This window comes from Bubalus kerabau, chromosome 3 (assembly GCF_029407905.1).
Source record: "Bubalus kerabau isolate K-KA32 ecotype Philippines breed swamp buffalo chromosome 3, PCC_UOA_SB_1v2, whole genome shotgun sequence".
Classification (NCBI taxonomy): Eukaryota; Metazoa; Chordata; class Mammalia; order Artiodactyla; family Bovidae; genus Bubalus; species Bubalus kerabau.
The window spans coordinates 175,063,880-175,084,190 of NC_073626.1; the positions used below are offsets into that span (position 1 = coordinate 175,063,880).

General features: G+C 41.3%; 2 protein-coding genes across 13 annotated transcripts in view; one reads left to right on the forward strand and one right to left on the reverse strand.

Moving 5' to 3' along the window:
* RBBP4 (RB binding protein 4, chromatin remodeling factor) overlaps positions 1-13,992 on the reverse strand; it is a 16,388-nt gene extending 2,396 nt beyond the window's left edge. Inside the window, exons 1-11 of one of the 2 annotated variants that reach the window (XM_055573796.1) lie at positions 13,827-13,992; positions 13,121-13,265; positions 9,629-9,774; positions 2,579-2,752; positions 2,118-2,233; positions 1,839-1,999; positions 1,608-1,734; positions 1,386-1,463; positions 722-798; positions 570-627; positions 370-480 (exon numbers count right to left, since the gene is read on the reverse strand). In XM_055573796.1, the coding sequence (XP_055429771.1) occupies positions 370-480; positions 570-627; positions 722-798; positions 1,386-1,463; positions 1,608-1,734; positions 1,839-1,999; positions 2,118-2,233; positions 2,579-2,752; positions 9,629-9,774; positions 13,121-13,265; positions 13,827-13,842 (1,209 nt within the window). In that variant the 5' untranslated portion in view covers positions 13,843-13,992. Of the gene's footprint in view, positions 1-369; positions 481-569; positions 628-721; positions 799-1,385; positions 1,464-1,607; positions 1,735-1,838; positions 2,000-2,117; positions 2,234-2,578; positions 2,753-9,628; positions 9,775-13,120; positions 13,269-13,826 lie in introns of both variants that reach the window. The other variant, XM_055573795.1, reaches the window with a different exon arrangement.
* Positions 1-20,311, forward strand: part of ZBTB8OS (zinc finger and BTB domain containing 8 opposite strand) — a 305,810-nt gene that overhangs the window by 278,870 nt on the left and 6,629 nt on the right. For 4 of the 11 annotated variants that reach the window (XR_008712213.1, XR_008712214.1, XM_055573797.1 and 1 more), the window contains exons 1-2: positions 14,346-14,740; positions 15,500-15,682. Coding sequence is in view for 6 of the 11 variants with exons in the window: in XM_055573797.1 (XP_055429772.1) it covers positions 14,644-14,740; positions 15,500-15,682 (280 nt within the window). In the remaining 5 variants the exon portion in view is untranslated. The other 7 variants (XM_055573798.1, XM_055573803.1, XM_055573802.1 and 4 more) reach the window with 7 other exon arrangements.

The following is a 20,311-nucleotide window of genomic DNA, read 5'->3' on the forward strand; positions in this document are numbered from 1 at the left end:
TGGCATTAAGTCCATTCATATTGTGTGTGCAAGTATCACCACCATCCATGTCCAGAAGGCAATCATTTCTTGGATTGCAACATTAGACATTATAATTATTTTTATTAAATCCCAAGTGCTCTGAAAACTCAAAGCAGGGCGATCACCTTCAACCAGGGCATAAAAAGGCAGGTAATGTTTTTGAAATCGAGGCAAGTTTCCTGGAGAAACAGTGCTCTCTGATGCTGTGACACTGGGACAACCAGATAAGAGTAGGCACTGATAATGGACAGGTAAGGCACATGGCGGGAGTAAACTAACAGAGCTGCCAGCTGTACTGAAGTATACATAAACAGAATAATACTAGGTTTCATTTATCTAAACACTTACCATTTGCCACACTTGCATGATATTGTCTTCTGATACAGAACAAATCACCCAAGGTTCGTTGGGATTCCAGGAGAAATCAGATATCTTGGCAGTGTGACCACCATGAATAAACTGAAAGAGGGAGGAAAACAGAGATGAAAAGCAGACAGAGGACAATAAATCATCAACTATTTCAGTTGTGCTCAATATCTGTAACATACCAACAACTCTGGTGGCCCATCTTCTGCATCTTCTGGGGATTGTTCCTCTCCAATTTTACTAGCACAAAAAAGTTTTTAAGTTAAATTTACCTTGAGTAATTCTGGAAAGTGTAAGAAAAGAACTTCACAAAGAGTAATTTAACAAGACATACCTTAAATCCCAGACATTCAGTCTACGATCAGTACCACTGGAAGCCAAAATAGTCTCATTGTGAGGCGACCACTGAACCTATATGTAAGAAAAAAAATCCATCAATTAGAAAACTGAGGAGAGGGGAGTTTCCTGGTGGTCCACTGCTTAAAAATCCACCCTACAATGTAGGGGACAAATGTTTGATCCCTGATCAAAGAACTAAGATCCCACACACCACAGGGCAACAAAAACCCACAAGCCACACCTAGAGAAGCCTGTGCAATGCAACAAAAGATCCCTGCAGTGACGACCTGACACAGCCAAAACAAACAGATAAATGCCAAATGTCATCCAACACTGACCTAAGAACTAAAGTACAGCTCATCCACACAATCTACCCAAGTACTTTCAGTATTACACACAGTGCCTTTGCATTCAGTTTTGAACATAATGTAACAAATATTTCTTGAACTGAGTCAGAGGGCTCTGCATATTAAGAAAGGAGCTTAATTAAATTGATTAGGCAGAAAACTTGGGAGTCAGTACTTTGGGAGTCAGTACTTTAGGACTGAACTGTGAAATTATAAAAGATATGGCAAGTTACCAAGAAATGGAAATAAGAGAAGAGACACACGTCAGGCATAAAGTTGATTAAAAACACTAGGAGCATTAGTTTCTCCTACCTGGAATATTTCATCCTTATGTGATTCAAAGGAATGCAACTTAAGTTTCAGATTTCTCAGATCCCACAGGGCAACAGTCTATGTACAAAAAGGAAAGCAAGAGTAATCAATACAATTTTTTTAATGAGAAAAAGAAAATTCACAACTGAAAGATCTCCGTGCATTCAAAAGAAGCCAGAGAAATCCACCCTTTGTGTTTTTGTAAAGATAAATCACACTAACCTTGTCAGCTGATCCTGTGGCAAGAATGAACTCACTATAAGGATTGAAAGAAAGGCAGTTCACTTCAGCAGTGTGAGCATCAACTGAGTGGCTTGGTTTGGAAGTATTGTTTGAACGAGTATCCCAGCTTCAGTGAAAGAAAAAAAACAGGGGGGAAAAAAAGCTTAAAACGGATAATCAAATATTATACAACTTAGATAATATATTGAGAAAAAGATGGATTCAACTCACATCATGAGTTTCTGATCATCAGCAACCGACCCAAAGAGGGACTCATGGAGCAGATGCCAGGAGACATCCTCTACTACTGCCGTGTGCCCTGTGAAGATGGTCTTCGCATCCACAACTTTCCCTTCCTTTGGAACAGCACTTATGTCCCACAGGCAGATGGTCTTAAATGAGAAAAATGAGCTATTATATAAAAGAAAGAGTCTCACTTCCTCATACACCCCAGAGGAAAACGCTGATACAACTAGCCCAGATGTGCTTCACACTGGGAAGGATACGCACGTGGTCATCTGAAGCACTCAGTAAGTGCCCACTGAGATTTGGGTTCCAAGAAAGCCCATAGCCTTCCTTCTGATGTCCACGGAGACGCAAGTCTGGGTTGCACTCTCCAGAAGGGTCTACAAAGTAACAGACACATCAAAACTATCCAGTCTACTGCCTCGCTGGACCTACTTAGCATAATGGAATTTTTATCAAGAGGTCTAAAGCTCTTATTTTTTATGAGAAATACAGACTATGACCAAATAGATAACATTTAAAAGCGGCACTTTCTGTTCTATGTAAAAAAGCAATTTCTTTTTCCAGATGTAGGCAAGAAGGTTGAAGGAGTAGTACCCACACATATCAACATAATTCACAAGATGTTAAGATACACAAAGAATAAGTAAGCAATTAAAACTGAGAGAAGCAATGTATTCCTGTAGTGATACATCATTTGTGTTTGAATAGAAGAGAGAAGATACCTGGTTTAGAAGGATGTTTTGTATAGTCAAAAACAAGAACATCACTGGATGGAGTCTTTGTTGCAATGATGCAAGGGTTCTGGGGCATATAGCGTGCCCTGTTTACCTCTCCTTCATGGTTGATCTTGATTTCTATTTCAATTTTTCCACTAACTGAGCCAAAACCTCCAAATTCTGTAAATAAGATGTTAATTGCAAATGAGGACAAAGCAAGAAGTACTCTATGTTACTCAAAGTTTGACATAGGCAAGGCTTTTAATAAATGAACTGGTATAATACTAGAAGCAGTACCAATATTTATTAGCAATATAAAGTGCACACTCCTTATTTCAATTATTTCTTACCATAACTCTAAAGAGTAGGGAAGAATTATCTCCAAATATTTCACGTGGGAAAAAGAGGAGCTCAGAGGACCTACATTAATTTGCTCATGGTGACGTGACTACAGCAGAACCTAAAACGAATCCCCATTTTTCTGATCCCTTTCGGCTATGATACTCTTTCAGCTATGCCTAAAATGATTTTGGTAATTATATACCTAATAAATCTCAAATACATGCACAGTGTGCTAGGTACTAAAGAGTCCCTCCTCTTGAGGGACTCTCTCTAGTCCCTTTCAATCTCTAGTTTGGGGTAACCTTTCTGAAATACTGACACCTTTCCTCATATTAGTGAGGAAAAACAGAGCCACAACAGCTGGTTCAATTTTCCTGACCCCCCACTTACACTTGCCAACCAGAGTCCTTGGCTGAAATAAACCAGGTAGGCAAGGACTAGACAAAAACATATTTTCTTCACATTTGACTACTGTATGCACTTACACAGTTCTCCCAAGTACCATTATAAAATGTTTAAGAACATAATTTGTCATTATATAAATCTTGGCAAGGGTTTCCCTGGTGGCTCAATGGTAAAGAATCCACCTGCCAATGCAGGAGACACAGGTTTGATAAGTTGGGTAATATGATTAGCAAATAACATTCAACCTCAAAATAATTTTATACACGGCAAAGCAGTGGTTCAAACAAGCTAACAGCCTAAAAACAGTTCAAAACAGATTTTCAAAGAGGGGGCAAGGAAAAACATTGAACAAATCTCCCTCCAGAATTCTAGAGCACAAATATCTATAATGCAAAAAGAATGCATGATTAGGATATGTGATCTCAAAGAACTTTCAGTCCAAACACAAGGAGATAAGCACACAATTTATCAGCTATATACTACTAGGGCTTTCCTGGTGCCTCAGTGGTAAAGAATCTGCCTGCCAATGCAGGAGACATAGGTTCGATCCCTGCATAGGAAAGATCCCCCAAAGAAGAAAATGGAAACCCACTCCAGTATTCTTGCCAGGGAAATCCCATGGATGGAGGATACTGGCGGGCTACAGTGCATGGGCTTGCAAAAGAATCAAGATAAGACTTAGCAACTAAACAACAACAACATACTACTAATCAGAGGCACCCTCTCCCCCGCTACCTGCGGTTAAGTACAATAGAACTTGGATTCAATCCCTGGTTCAGGAAGATTCCACACGCCACAGAGCAACAACTACTGAAGCCTGCACGCTGTAGGGCCTGCAAGCTACAACTAATGAGCCCCTGTGGCGCAACTACTTAAGCCCACACGCCTAGAGCCTGTGCTCTGAAACGAGAAAAGCAGCCCCACTCTTGCAACTGACAAAGCCCGCATGCAGCAATAAAGAACCAGTGCAGCCAGAAATAAATAAATAAACGAGTAACTATATCAGTGTGTGTTAAAAAAAAATCAGCTTAGAGGATTCACAACTGACATTTATGAAGACGAGGATTCATCTATTTAACACATAATCAGGGACTGCTCAAATTTAAGGTGAGAGCAAAGACACCAAATCTGATGTAGGGAACAAAGACTGACGTATCAATGTACAATACAGTGAATGACTATCAAGGTCTAACTACATTCCTATTTTGTTTGCTTCCCTCGTAAAATACTATTTAATATAACAATATGCTTAAATATGAAATATAACAATATGCTTAAACTGTGTAGCCTGATGAATTTTTACACATGCATACATCAGGGGAGTTACCACCCGATAAAAACATGGAACATCTCTAGCACTCTCATCCTCCCACAAGGCATTTCTGTATCCCTCCCAACTAATACTGCTGGACAAACTAGATAACCAGCATTCTAATTTCTACCACTTTGCCATTTTTTTAGTCCATAAACATTTTGAAACTAAGAATAAGTTGCAATATCTTGAGTCAAATATTCCAATTATTTCATTATGACTTAATACTAGTTTATTACATATAACTGAAGTAGAAGACTAAAGACAACTCAAAAACAAACACTCCCCCTCAAAACCAATTCCCCAATAAGTTGCTAAAAATAAACTCGTTGATATTTCAAGATCTTGGTAACAGAATCTGAAGTAAAATTTCAAACCTATTTTCAGGGCTTCAAATATGACCATAGCTAGGCTGAATGTAATACAAATACATAAATTCTTTTAAATGTCAAAACAAGCCTAAGCCAATTTTTTTGTTCTTTCATCTTGAAAGTTCAATGATCTTTTGAAGCTCTGTCACCAAGTACCTCAGATCAAATGGGACTAAGCAGATGGTAATCAATTTTAATAGCTCGAGCTCAGACTTTAGGACACTTCATCTAAGAGCAAGGAGGGACTAGGAATCTATCTGTGTAACACCTTAAGAAGCTTTAAGAGACATTGGTATGTATCTACTTCCACCATTGTTGAGACCATATGGAGAGACCACCTGCTCCCCTTTAAGCACCAAGCTTGTCCAGCCATCTGAGTGATTTGAAGCAAGGAGGAGATGGAAAAGGAAGAGAAAAGGAAGGTATGTAACCTTAGGGGAAGTTACCCAGTTTTCTTGTGAGGATTAAATAGGGGGATGTATGCAGTCATACAATCATGTCATATACATTACTTTTATTTTCATAGTTTCTCTAGTGTTAAGTATTAGGGGGACAAAGGTATCATCAGAAAAGCAAATCAGCAAAAGGAAATTGGTTTGATGCCACTCAAAAAACAAAATAGATAATCAACAAGGATTTAGAACTTCCAGATGTACAAGCTAGGTTTAGAAAAGATTAACCAGAGATCAAATTGGCAACATTTGTTGGATCATAGAGAAAGCAAGAGAATTTCAGAAAACCATCTAATTCTCTGCTTCACTGACTACACTAAAGCCTTTGACTGTGTGGCACAACAAACTGTGGAAAATTCTTAAAGAAATGGGAATACCAGACCACCTTATCTGTCTGAGAAACCTGTATGCAGGTCAAGAAGCAACAGTTAGAACCAGATATGGGAGAAGGAAATGGCAACCCACTCGAGTGTTCTTGCCTGGAGAATCCCAGGGACGGGGGATCCTGGTGGGCTGCTGTCTATGGGGTTGCAGAGAGTCAGACACGACTGAAGCAACTTAGCAGCGGCAAAGTCCATACAAAGCATAGAAATACATTTTAATTATCATAAATTTAAATCACACTTGGGAAATCACTTGGGCTTTTGAAGATCAGTGAGGATCAGAATGCATAACTCCTTTATTTTTTTTCAATTCAGTGTCTAGAATTTTCTGGTAAATTCTCACATTTTATTTTCCTTGGGAGACACAGGCCTCGTGGCTGTATTTCTAGCTTTTTTCCCTTAAACCAATGGGCATCAAATCTGTCTCCAGTGCCGGTAAATACAAGAAAAGCTTTTAAAGTAGGATGTATGCGGTAAAAAAAAAAAAAAAAAAAAAAAAAGAACCAGATATGGAACAGTGGACTGACTCCAAACTGAGGAAGAAGTACGTCAAGACTGTATATGGTCACCCTTCTTATTTAACTTATATGCAGAGTTCATTATGTGAAATGCCTAGCTAGATGAATCACAAGCTGGAATCAAGATTGCGGGAGAAATATCAACAACTTCAGATATGAAGATGCTGGGAAAGACTGAAGGCAAACAGAGAAGGGGGCTGCAGAGGATGAGATGGTTAGAGAGCATCACTGACTCAATGGACATGAGTTTGAGCAAACTCCGGGAGATAGTGAAGGACAAGGAAGCCTGGTGCGCTGCAGTCCACGGGCATGCAAAGAGTGGGACAGACTTATCGATTAAACAACAACAACATAAGGAATTATACCCAATGTTGTGGTAGCCTTAATGAAATATGGGAAAAACAAAAACAAAACACCCAATGAATCATTATGTTGAACATCTGAAACACAACACTGTAAATCAACTATTTAAAATTTTAATGGTCAAAACAGAGAAGTACCAGAAAACAGATAACTATTTTAAAACCTTGGAGGGATTTGAAAGGCCTTTCAAAGAATGATAAAATCTGAAGGACACCAAAGGAAAGGTTGGATAATTAAAAATTCACAGCTTCTCAAGTAAATAGGGAACTCAGTGGTAAAGAACACAACTATATAGCTGTGGCTCAGTGGTCAAGAATCCGTCTGCCAATGCAGGAGACATGGGTTCCAGCCTTGATCTGAGAAGATCCCACATGCTGCGAAGCAACTAGGCCCATGTGCCACAACTACTGAGCCTGTGCTCTGCAACAAGAGAACCCACTGCGATGAGAGAAGCCAGTGCACCACAAGGAAGCCCTCCTTGGTGTAACTCGAGAAAAGCCTGCCCAGCAGCAAGGATCCAGCACAGTCATAAATAAATTTAAATAAATAGGATTCAAGATTATAAAATAAACAGGAAAAATTATCTATAACCTATTAGTTAGGGATAACTTACATTACATATATAGTTAACTCAAAAGAAAAAATGAGGAAAACACATAAATAGGCAGTTCAAGAGACAGACAAAAGATAAATATTTTAACGTAAGTCCAACATCACAAATAACTTAAAAAGCAAGTTAGGGAATTCCTGGAGGTCCAGTGGTCAAGACTCTGTACTTTTGCTGTCAAGGGTGCTAATGCGATTCCTCATGGGGGAACTAAGATTCTGTAAGCCCCGTGGAGCAGCCATTAAAAACCAAATGACATGAAAACCAAAACCAAGAAAGAAAACACCCCTCCAACAACAACAAAGTAAAATGAGAGCGCAGCATTCAATGCTGGAAAAAGCATGCAGAAACAGACATCAATGTATCTGCTACTGGTGAAATTGAGAGTCTTTTTTGGAGGGCAACTTAGCAGTACCAATATACTTGGAAATGTTCTTGCAAATTAATCAACATTCAATTTAGATAATTGTCCTACAGCAAAACTATGCAAGATATATGCACAAAGACTATTTTTGAAGTCAAAAGATTGGAAACCACTTAAATGTTAATTGAGGAATGGTTAACCACAGCATAGTATACAGCCATCAAAAGGAGGCACATTCCCATATGCTCAACAAAAAAGATGGCTGGGATACATGAGACTGCGAAGTATATTTTATCTTACATTCCCAGTACAAAGAAAAACTACCTAGCCTTAGTACTTAACGTATCTGTTGAGTGAGTGATCCAATAATTGGGATAAATCATTTAAGAAACTATCAATTTAACAGTGATCCATAAAGGACAGATTTATGTGGTGAGGGGTTCACATAGTTGCTTCGAATTTTTTTTTTTTTGTCTGCACTACATGGGCTTGTGAGATCTTATTTCCCAGACCAGGGAGCAAACAGCACCTGCCCCCCACCCCCCACCCCCCACTGAAAGCAGTAAGTCCTAACCACTGGACCACCAGGGAAAGCCCTGCTTCAATTTTTAAAGACAATTTATTATATTACCAATCAGAATATTTGCTTTATACTGAAATAACTAAAAATTCTATTTAAAGACAGTTTGTCTTAATAAAAAGAAAACAGGCTCAGGGAGGCTAAAAGATTTATCCTCAAACTACACAGCTAGTGAGCAGCACAACAGGGTCCCAAGCCCTAGTCTTCTGATTCTTTTTTTCTAACAACAAAAAAATTTGCTATTTTTGGCTGTGCGGCATGTGGGATCTTAGTTCCCCAACCAGGGACTGAACCTATGCCCCTTGCAGTTTAAGCATAGATCCCTCCATCACTACTAATGCCTACCCAGAGAATATCTCTGCAGTAACCATACCCTACAGCTCACACACACAGATCAGTGAAGCAAAATCATGTTTGCTGGCCCTTATCCTAAGAACTTATTTTGCATTCTGCTAAGCTAAATACAGAATGATCAAAAGAATAACTGCACATTACAATCTTGGCAAATAACTGGAAACCAAAATAACTTAAATAACAGAATGGATTCGATTAATCTGCAGAAATCTAAGATAAGGAAACATTACACATTCATTTTTTGGGGCCACAAATCTCAATACTGAAAGTCTATCTTCTACCTTTGGTAATAATTTGAGTTCAAGGACAATAATAAAGGAAACCCACTCATTTCTATCTCTTCTGAAAGGGAAAAAAATAATTTATGAATAGTTAAGCCCTAACGTTATCATCTAAAAATAGGATATAATTAAACACTCATTTAATTTTTATATACTATACAGCAAATACCATAGTTAAGTCCTTTCTACCACTTAAACCTGGAAAGGGTAATTTAAGCCAGTGCTTTTCAATCTTTTTTTCCCCCCATTATTGCCCCATAAGATATTTTGACACCTTAATGAAATTCTAATACCACAGATAACCTGTGTATTTGTTTATGCATGCTATGTATATCTGTGCTTGAAACAGTTCAAAGAATAAGACTGTTTTCACACATGCCCCACTCTGAGAATCAATTTTCAATTCCCCAGGGGCAGTATCTTCCATGTTGAGAATGCAAGCATGCATGGCAATAATATATGGTGGATTTTAGCTTCTTGAAATTTGCCTACCACCAAATTTAGTTGAAGGAAGTTTATAGAAAAATTACAGAACCAAGTACATGTTACATGTCTTCTGACATCTAATATCTATACTGAAAATCAGGCTTTTCAAAGCTTAATATCTTGTTCTTGAGAGGCTACTTTATCAAACTGTACACACTTTTTTATGATAATTCAGAGATACAAAAATATAACCAAAATAAGTATCATCCCTCCCTTCACCTTTAATTAAGACTCCTACCTCCTTTTTCACTGTCATAGTGTGAAGCATCAAACTGAGCGTCATCGTTAGGGAGCTGCACGCTGGCTATCACAAGGTGGTTTTGCTCATCTGATGTGTGTGTCCCCAGGACAAGTCGATGAATACTGAAATCTTTCCCTTCTGGTCTGTAATAGCAACATATGGTCAGTATTCAATTTAGTAAACTAAGAGAGACCACAAAGTCAGTGACATACACGTATATACAAGACATTATTACAAACAGGATTTGAGAGAAAGAAGTCATTAAGAGCCGTATTTCCTTACTTTTAACATATCTTCCACAGAGCTGAGGGCAGGTACCACATACCACTTAATTTCGTAATTACTTCTTAACTTGGCCAAATATTTACAATTACTTTTGAGGAAAAAGTCTGACAGAATAAAATAAAAATTAATTATTCATCCTTTACAAGGAGCTGGAGAGAAAAAAACCAATTGTTGGGTATATGAACACTTCTGGTTACTTCATTAAAATGGAAAGGGACTGACATCAGGTAAGCTAATGTCTCAAAATGAGATAAAACCCAGAAGAGGGGGACAAGAGCTTTGAAAGACAGTATTCCAAGGGAGGTAAGCAAAGATGAAGGTTACAACACTATGAAGTAATATTCTAATTTAAAGATGGTTTACGAAAACGGACTTCCTTGGTGGCTCAGACAGTTAAGAATCTGCCTGCAATGCAGGAGACCTGGGTTCAATCACTGAGTCAGGAAGATCAACTGGAGAAGGCAATGGCTACCCACTCCAATATTCTTGCCTGGAGAATTCCATGGACAGAGGAGTCTGGCAGGCCACAGCCCATGGGGTGGCCTAAGATTAACTAACTAACTAACAGAACTAGGACTGAATCTAAATCTGACTTTGAATGTGGGAAAACAGTGGGAGAGAAGGTCAAAAGGCAGATTGAAATCAGACCCTAGGGTACTGAATGTTTGCTTAACATCCGAACTCTCTACTAAAAGGAACAAAGAACCATGGAAAATTTATAAGGGATGTACCATAATTTGAGTTATGTCAAAAGGATTAATTCAGTGTAAAGCATAAAGCAGAGATTCTTCAAGTGTGGTATGGGGAACAAAAGCATTCACATTATCTGGGAACTCCCACATGCAAATTCTCAAATCCACTATAGACATACTCAATGAGAAACTTAGGGGGGGTGATTTGTGGTGCTTAACAGTCTGTTCTGGGAATTCCCTGGTGGTCCAGTGGCTAAGACACTGTGCTCCCAATGCAGGGGGGCTGGGTTCCATCCCTGGTCAGGGAACTAGTTCCCATGTGCCACAACTAAGACTCTATGCAGCCAAATAAATAAATAAATATTAAAAAAAAAGAAAAGAAAAAACCAGTCTGTTCTACAGGGAATTTCCTGGCAGTCCAGTGGTTAGGACTCAATGCTTTCTTAATTCCTCGTTGGAGATCTAAGATTCTGCAGCTTCAGGGCATGGCCAGTGTAAAAAAAAAAAAAAAAGTTTTCCGATTCCTTCAGCTGATTATGATGCCTGTTAAAAGTTTGAGAACCCCAGTCTAGATGGGAAAGATGCTACACAAGAATTCATCAGGGCTTATAAACAGACTGCCAAGTCAAGAAAGGGCTGGGGGGAGGGGTGGGGGGAACAGATCTAAGAAATGTCAAACCAAAGTCAACTATGATAAGGAGAAATATAAACAATAGAAGAAAGCTGGGTTGGTATCGCCATAGAAAAAATACACTTAGTTTGGACTACATCATGTAGGGGAAGCTAATAAGATACTCCAGAGAAGACACCAATGATAACAGGCAGCTGGAAATTCAGGTAGAGCTCAGAAGCTGGGTGTAGAGATAACCAGCAGAAATTCCTCTGCACGCTTTCAGATACCCTATGTGCAAAAAGAAGAGGAAATATAAGAGGGCTGCCAACATAAAGTTGGGGATACTTGTATTTACAAAGTTAAACTACTAAAGGAAGTGTGGGAGTGAAGAAAAGTATTACAAAACTACAACCGTATCATTCTTTCTAAGAAACAGAATATAAATAAACACCAAAACACACAGACACACATTAAACAGACATTAGGGAGAGTTGTTGTAAGTAATCCCATCCTAAAAAAATAAATAACACTGTTATACAAGAACAATACCAAAATAAAGGAAGGGTATTTGGACCAAAGTCTAATCCTGCAGAAAGGCTTATTCACCTACATCTGTAAAGCAGAAAACTACTAAGAAGAACACAGATTTCAGCCTTGGGTTATTCAGTCTTAAGTCAAAGTGAAGTCGCTCAGTCGTGTCCGACTTTTTGCGACCCTATGGACTGTAGCCTACCAGGCTCCTCCCTCCATGGGATTCTCCAGGCAAGAGTACTGGAGAGGGTTGCCATTTCTTTCTCCAGGGGATCTTCCCGGACCCAGGGATCGAACCCGGGTCTCCTGCATTCCAGGCAGATGCTTTAACCTCTGAGCCATAGCAAGTGCTTGTGTTTTCCAAACCTAGCTAATCACATTACATGGAAAGCTTTTCCAGAATGATTTAGTAAGGACAGGGTGGCCAATATTTGGGATCCTTTGGTCCAATACAATTTACCACCTGACTATAGTAAATCTAGAATTACTGCCCAAACTATTTTTAAGTATCCTGCCACAAGTTCCTAAGTGGTCTGAACTACTGACAACTAACAGAAACGACTCCTCTTACCCTGAATTCAAATAATTCTGATAATCAACTGAATATGGGAACTCCTAATTAACATACTTAGGACAAGGAGGGAGGTTTAAAAGGGAGGGGACATAAGTATACTTATTGCTACTTCATCTAATGTATGGCAGAAACTAATATAATACTGTAAAGCAATTATCCTCCAATTAAAAAGAAATTAATTAAAAAAAAATCCTTAGGACAGATTCCCCCCCTTTTAAATGCCAACCGGAGATTAGTAGGCTCATATTGTTGTTAATAATATTTGCATAAATTGTCAATTATTTTTTGAGCAGAAACATAGTCAAATAACCACAATTCACAAATATCCTGACTTCTAAAGTCCTGAATTTTGAAGAAATGTACTTATTCAGTACACATGTAATTTTTAAAGGTTGTTCTGAGTGGCAGGTTATCATGTCACAATCATCTCTGCATTAACCAGATAGTACAAACGACTGTGAGATTCAAAATTTTTTTTGTTGAAAGAACTGCATTTACCATAATCACTTTTTGAAAGCTGACAAATTTTTACATTACTGTTTGGTCTACTACAGTTATAATACGCCTATTCAATTCAGTTATCAGAAAAAGAAGACATCAACATGTTTTCTCTTATCAGGTAAACTGCAAAGTAGTTTCACATTTTGTCTTTTTTGGCCTAGAAAAAAAATGTCCCCAATAGGTTCTGATCACGTGTCCGCTCCGGGTGACTGGAGAGAGGAAAACAGGGATAATCAATGTGAGAAATCTACACTGAGAACACAACAAAATAACATTCAACGGATTCTTATCACCTGGTTACATCTGGAAGCCACTGTGCAGTTAGGCTAGGCCACTCCAGAGCATGGGTCATCACCAAATCGTAAAGAAAAGGGGTGTTCTTTTTCCATATTTTGTATTCTTCGTTGATCACACGTTCCTCTACTGCGTCATCAAAGGCTGCTAAAAAATAAAAAACAAATTAAGTTAGCGACCACAAATGGAAACCGAGTAAACACTTCCAAAGCCACCGGCACTCCTAAATCCCGATTCTGAAATGGAGATCTGTCTAAATCTCCCCGAGGCACAGCCACCAACGCCGCTCTCCGGCCTCGCGGGGCTTTAACTGCTGGGCTCATCGCTGCCAAATGCCGTTAGCCGCTCGGGCGACGGCGTCGGGAGGAGCACAGAACCGGCCGGGAGGCCGGAGCATCGGCCTTTGCGGGTAGCAAGCACTGCAGGGAGGACCCGGAGAGAGGCGAGCAGACCGACAGGGCGTGCGGAGAAGGACCAAACACCCGCCGGGGACCCAAATTCCTGCCTCAAGCCGCTGCGCCGGGGCCTCAGCTCTGGAGGAGCTGGCGCGCCGTTAACCCGCCCCGCGGAGCGATTCTCCTCACGCCTGCGATGGCGGGGACGACACTCAGCTGAGTCTGGCCTGCCCTCACTGTTAGGCCGTTTCGAGGCCGCTACGCAACCCCGGCACCCCCCACTCTCCTGGGGCCGCCCCGGAACCCTCACCTTCCTTGTCGGCCATGGCGGGTAGGCAAGCCGGCGGGGATCCCGGGGTTGAGCGTTGCGGGAGGGGCGGGGAGCCTGCGGGCGCTCGCTCTGCGCGCGCGGCCTCTATTGTTTCCTGCTGCCCCTGCGTGAGGGATGACTCGCGCACCTTCGCGCCAACACCGGCCAATCGGAGTGCGCCGAGCGGCGAGGTGGGCGGGGAAGTCGCATTCGTAACCTATCCAGACGCGTAGAGTCTCTTGCCGCGGGGCCGAGGCGCGCGCTCCGCCCCTGCCCCCACACGGCCCCGAGCTGACTTCCTTCGCTTGCGCGCGCGCGGGTTGGTGAGAGTGAGCCGCCCGAAGTCACGTGAGAGGTTTAGGCTGCACGCTCCTGGGGGGCAGCCATTTTCTTGAGCGTTCAGCTAGCGACCCCTTGAAAGTAGGGCTTCGAATGAGAAATCTAGGATGTTTTCGGGTCTAGTTGGCCACGCTAGGGGTAAACTGGCAAGAAAGGCCTTTATTACACCTCGAGGTATCTTAATTCAAGTGTTGTCCTATTCCTAGATCCTCCAGTATATTTGTTCCCTTACTTCTTAGGACTATTGATGAAGCACGTCCAGAAAATGGGTCCTTGGACTTCTAAAGAACTCCAAACGGCGAGACCTAGAACGGAAGTCTTAAGGGATTAAGGTTTAGGGGATTAAGTCCTCGAGGACGGCGTCCTAGCCCTTTAAGGGTGTCAGTCTAGGGGCGGAGTCTTGGGCGGATATTGTAAGTCCGGGCTGAAGTCCGGCCGATGAAGGGCGGAAGTTGAGTTTGGGTCCAAACCCGCAATCATGGCGCAGGAAGGGGAAGATGTAAGAGATTACAATTTGACTGAGGAGCAGAAGGCGATCAAGGCCAAGTATCCTCCAGTCAGTCGGAAGTACGAGTGTGAGTAGGTGGCTCACTTCTCTCCTTGCGGGAGGGCTCTGGCTCCCTCTTCCACTTTGCGCCTTAGGGTGGTTCAGGCATTACCCCGTTTCGCCCTGTGTGAATGCTCTTCTGAGCTAATCCCGGGAAAGCTGAAACGCTGAAGAATAAAGACGCCTGGTCTGAGAGTCGGGAAACCTGGGCTCCCACATATATAATAACTTGAACTCTCCTTGTATATGCCTAGTCACATTTATCTTATGGGAAGTTTTGTTGTTTAGTTGCTAAGTCCTGTCAGATTCTGCTACCTCAAGGACTGCTGCTCGCCAGCTCCCTTTCCCCCTCCCCCCATCTCCTGGAATTTGTTCAAATTTATGTCCAATCAGTCGGTGATGTTATGGAACAATCTAATCCTTTGCCCCCACCCCCCGATTTCTTTTTGCCTTCAATTTTCCCATCATCAGTGAAAGTCGCTAAGTCGTGTCGGACTGTTTGTAACCCCATGGATTATACAGTCCATGAAGTTCTCCTGGCCAGAATACTGGAGTGGGTAGCCTTTCACTTCTCCAGGAAATCTTAAGAACCCAAGGATGGAACCCAGGTCTCCCTCAATGCAGCTTTACCAGCTGAACCAGCAGGAAGCATCAGGGTGGTTTCCAGTGAGTTGGCTGTTTTGCACCAAGTGGCCAAAGTATTGGAACTTCAGCTTCAACTATAGTCCTTCCAATGAATATTCAGGGTTAATGTCGTTAAGAATCGACTGGTTTGATCTCCTTGCAGGCCAAGGGACTCCCAAGACCGTCTCCAGCACCACAATTCAAAAGCATCAATTCTCCCGCGCTCAGCCTTTATGGTCCAGCGCTCACATCCGTCCGTGTGTGTGCATAGTCGCTCAGTCCTGTCGACCCTTTGCAACCCCATGGACTGTAGTACACCACGTTCCTCTCCATTGGGATTCTCCAGGCAAGAATTCTGCAGTGGGTTGCCATGCCCTCCTCCAGGGGATCTTCCCATCCCAGATCGAACCCAGGTCTCCCACATTGCAGACAGGTTCTTTACCGTCTGAGCCACCAGCGAAGCCCCACATCCGTAAAAGACTGTTGGAAAAACTATAGCTTTGTCTACACAGACCTTTGAGGGAGTTTTACTGGTGTGTTCATTGTGAAGATAGCTGTGTTTTCAAGTGTTTCATGTAACCACCCCCATCCCCACCTATCTTCAACAGTCCTGTAGTTAGAATGTGGCTAGGGTGGAGGACTCAGAAAGTTATAAGTAGAGGACTACTAATGTCTTACTTGTATCCTGTGTTAGTAAAAGGACCTGGTTTTGCCATTTGTAGCTTAGTGACTTTAGGCAAATCACATAACCTGTTTTTGCATTCTGTTCCTTCCTGTGAGGGCAAAATGAGATAATAATAAATGTAAAAATATAGTGCAGACTCTAAAGTTAGTCTATATAAATGTTAAATTGTTAGCCCTAAAGGTGGATGTGGTTTGGAGAGCACAAATCTGGCTCTTATTTCCCCTCTAAAGTTCTTTAATTTCACATTGTTCTCTGTATGCTGCTGTTTAGTTGCTAAGTCCTGTCCAACTCTTTGTGACCCCATGGACTATAGCCCACCAGGCTCCTTTGTCCATGGGTTTCCCAAGGAAAAATACTGGCGTGGGTTGACATTTCCTTCTCCAGGGGATCTTCCCAGCCCGGGTCTGGGAAAACCGTCTCCTGCTTGGCAGGCAGATTCTCTTATTACTGAGCCACCTGGGAAAGTCCTCTGTATAGAGTACAACTATTTATCATAGCATACTAGGCGCTGTACTTTCTAGATCCTGCGTGTCTCCCTAGCTCATTTTTCTGTTCAATCAATTCAGTTATTTACTCAGTTCCAACTCTGCAACCTCATGGACTGCAGCACACCAGGCTTCCTTGTCCATCACCAACTCCCGGAACTTGCTCAAACTCGTCAATCGAGTTGGTAATGCCATCCAACCATCTCATCCTCTGTCCCCTTCTCCTCCTGCCTTCAATCTTTCCTAGCATCAGGGTCTTCTCAAATGACTCAATTCTTCACATCAGGTAGTTAAAGTATTGGAGTTTCAGCTTCAGCATCAGCCCTTCCAATGAACATTTAGGACTGATTTCCTTTAGGATGGACTGGTTGGATCTCCTTGCAGTCCAAGGGACTCTCAAGAGTCTTCTCCAACACCACAGTTCAAAAGCATCAATTCTTCGGTGCTCAGCTTTCTTTATAGTCCAACTCTCACATCCATACATGACTACTGGAAAAACCATAGCCTTGACTAGACGGACCTTTGTTGGCAAAGTAATGTCTCTGCTTTTTAATATGCTGTCTAGGTTGGTCATAGCTTTTCTTCCAAGGAGCAAGTGTCTTTTAATTTCATGGCTGCAGTCACCATCTGCAGTAATTTTGGAGCCCAAGAAAATAAAGTCTGTCGTTTCCATTGTTTCCCCATCTAGTTGCCATGAAGAGATGGGATAGGGTGCTGTGATATTTGTTTTTTGAATGTTAAGTTTTAAGCCTACTTTTTCACTCTTTCACTTTCATCAAGAGGCTCTTTAGTTCCTCTTCTCTTTCTGCCATAGGGTGGTGTCTGAGGTTTTTGATATTTCTCCCAGCAATCTTGATTCCAGCTTGTGCTTCATCCAGCCTGGCATTTCTCATGATGTACTCTGCATAGAAGTTAAATAAGCAGGGTGACAGCATATAGCCTTGAAGTACTCCTCTCCCAATTTTGAACCAGTCTGTTGTTCCATGTCTGATTCTAATCATTGCTTCTTGACCTGCATACAGATTTCTCAGGAGGCTGGTAAGGTGGTCTGGTATTCCCAGCATTTTTCTCTTAGTTTTTTAAGAATTACCTATGATTCAGAATTCAAAAAGTATGACAGGTATGTGGTGAAAAGTCAGCTCTGATCCCAGGCCCCTTGGCCTTGCTTTCTAGATCAGCCAGTCATAACATTTTTATATGTGTACATGCAAAGATGTACTTTAATTTACTCAATTTCTAGTTGGTGGACATTTACATTTGTGCCGTCTATGGGGTCGCACAGAGTCGGACACGACTGAAGCGACTTAGCAGCAGCAGCAGCAGCTATTAGAAATAATGCAGCAGTGAATATAGCCGTACATCCATTGTTTGGCACATGTGCAAGTGTATCTGTAGAATAAATTTCCAAAAGTTACATTACTTTAGTAAAGGGTATCTGCATTTTATCAGTATTTTTAAAAATTGGAGTATAGTTGATGTACTGTGGGTGCTTTGCTCAGTTGCTGAATCATGTCCAACTCTGTAACACCATGGGATATAGCCCACTAGGTTCCTCTGTCCGTGGGATTCTCCAGGCAAGAATACTGGAGTGGGTTACCATTTCCTCCTCCACTGGACCTTCCTGACCCAGGGATCAAACCCACATCTCTTGGGTCTCCTGCACTGGCAGATGGATTCTTTACCAGTGTGCCAGGTGGAAAGGCCCCAGGTGATTCACAGTGTTGGTTACTTTCTGCTGTACAGTCAAGTGATTCAGTTATATATACACTCTTTTTGATACCTGCATTTTAAAGTTCTATAATTATTGCGAACTCACTGTTGAAGTTTCACCAATTTATACTCGCACTAGCATTGTATGAGTATGCCTCTTTCCTCACACCCTGTGATATCATTCACTATAGTTTACTTTTGTTTGAGAGTTTTGTATAAATGGAATCACATAGTACACATTCTTTTATATCTGGCGTCTTCACTGAGTATCACTGAAAAATGTTAGACATTAAAGTGGTGAGTGGACTTTATTCAGTAATTATGGACAGCAGGGGAAAGAGCTGAGATCCCTTTGGATTTGTGCAGAGGAGATTGGACTTTTTAAAAGAAGACTGAGAGATGGGGGAGAGCAGAGTTTCAGTAGAGACTAGAAATGAAAAATTACAAAAGCTTGGTCAGTGTCAATGTCATTGGAGCAGCAGTGTTTGCTAGCTGGCAGTTACCAGGTTAGAATTCTCTCCCACGGAGCCTGCGAGTTCTTCCTGATGATTACATTTCGGAGGAATGGGAAAGATACTTGGGAGTTGTAAGAGATAAATATTCACAGTCGTAAGCCCTTTTTAGTGAATGCTCTGAGAAAGGGAGGTCAAGGACCTATTGTCAGGGGTTGTCTTGGAACAAAAGATAAATTCTCCTACAGTGTATAGCTTTCTCAGGCAGGCATTGTAACGGTGGGGCCACGATGATCCTAGGTACACAGGCTTAAGCTGCTAGAAGCCACGCTAAAGCTAATCAGGTCTCTTAGTGCAGGGGTTTGGATGGAGATATGTGTGTGAGAGTTCTGCAGTTTTCACTTGATGTTTTTGAGACTCTTGTTAATGCACATATCACTAGTTCATGCTGCTTTATTGCTGAGCAGTGTGGCCTAGTAATCCTCAGTTTATTTATTCATTCTCTTCACAAACATTGGGTTTTTAATTTGGGGGAATAAAGTTGCTGTGAACATTCTGCTATGTCCTTTTGTGGCCACATGCTTTCATTTCTCTAGCATTAAAATGTGTTGCTTTCCTTTAACTTGTTTGTCATCTCTGGTGGTCATTGAGCCCATTAGTGTCTAAAATGTACTGAGGCCTCAGTAGTATTTTGAGTAAATCAGAGGTGAGCTTAAACCCTGAGTGTTACCAGAAGATGTGTTATGATGTAAAGGGCACTAAACTGGGAGTCAGAAAATCTCAATTCTAGTCCCAACTCTAATCAGCAGTATGGTCCTAAACAAGTTATACAATCTCTCAGGATTTCAGGTTTCTTCTTTAATTGAAGGATTTCTGTTAAATGGTCTCTGAGGTTTCATTCCAGCTTGAATATTCTATGATCCTAAGTAGGAAGAATCGATGGAAGTCAGGGTTAAGAGTGAAGAATAGACTCTGAAATATTAAAATAACAGCTCCAATGGTAAATTACTACACTTGCAGCTGTTACTTCCTGGTGTTGCTGTGAGACTATCAGGAAAAAGCTTGTAATACATATTGTGGAGTTTACCTTTAAAAACTATTTTACTGACCAAGGATATCATGAGGATTCTTTCAAATGCAAGAAAGTAACAAATATAAAACTTGACTCTTGTTAAAAATAAAAGCCTGTTTTGTCTGGGATTTGGCTAGCTGTTCATGAAAAGGCGAGACTGGGAAATCTGGAATTTTATATCTTTGATGATGTAGTTTCTAGAATTTTGGTCATTTATGAACAGAGGAGCCTGGCAGGCTACAGTTTATGGGGTTGCAAAGAGTCAGACTAAAATCATGGCATCCGGTCCCATCATTTCATGGCAAATAGAAGGGGAAACAATGGAAACAATGGCTGACTTTATTTTTCTGGGCTCCAAAATCACTGCAGATGGTGATTGCAGCCATGAAATTAAAAGACACTTGCTCCTTGGAAGGAAAGTTATGACCAACCTAGACAGCATATTAGAAAGCAGAGACATTACTTTGCCAACAAAGGTCTGCTAGTCAAGGCTATGGTTTTTCCAGTAGTCATGTATGGATGTGAGAGTTGGACTGTGAAGAAAGCTGAGCGCTGAAGAATTGATGCTTTT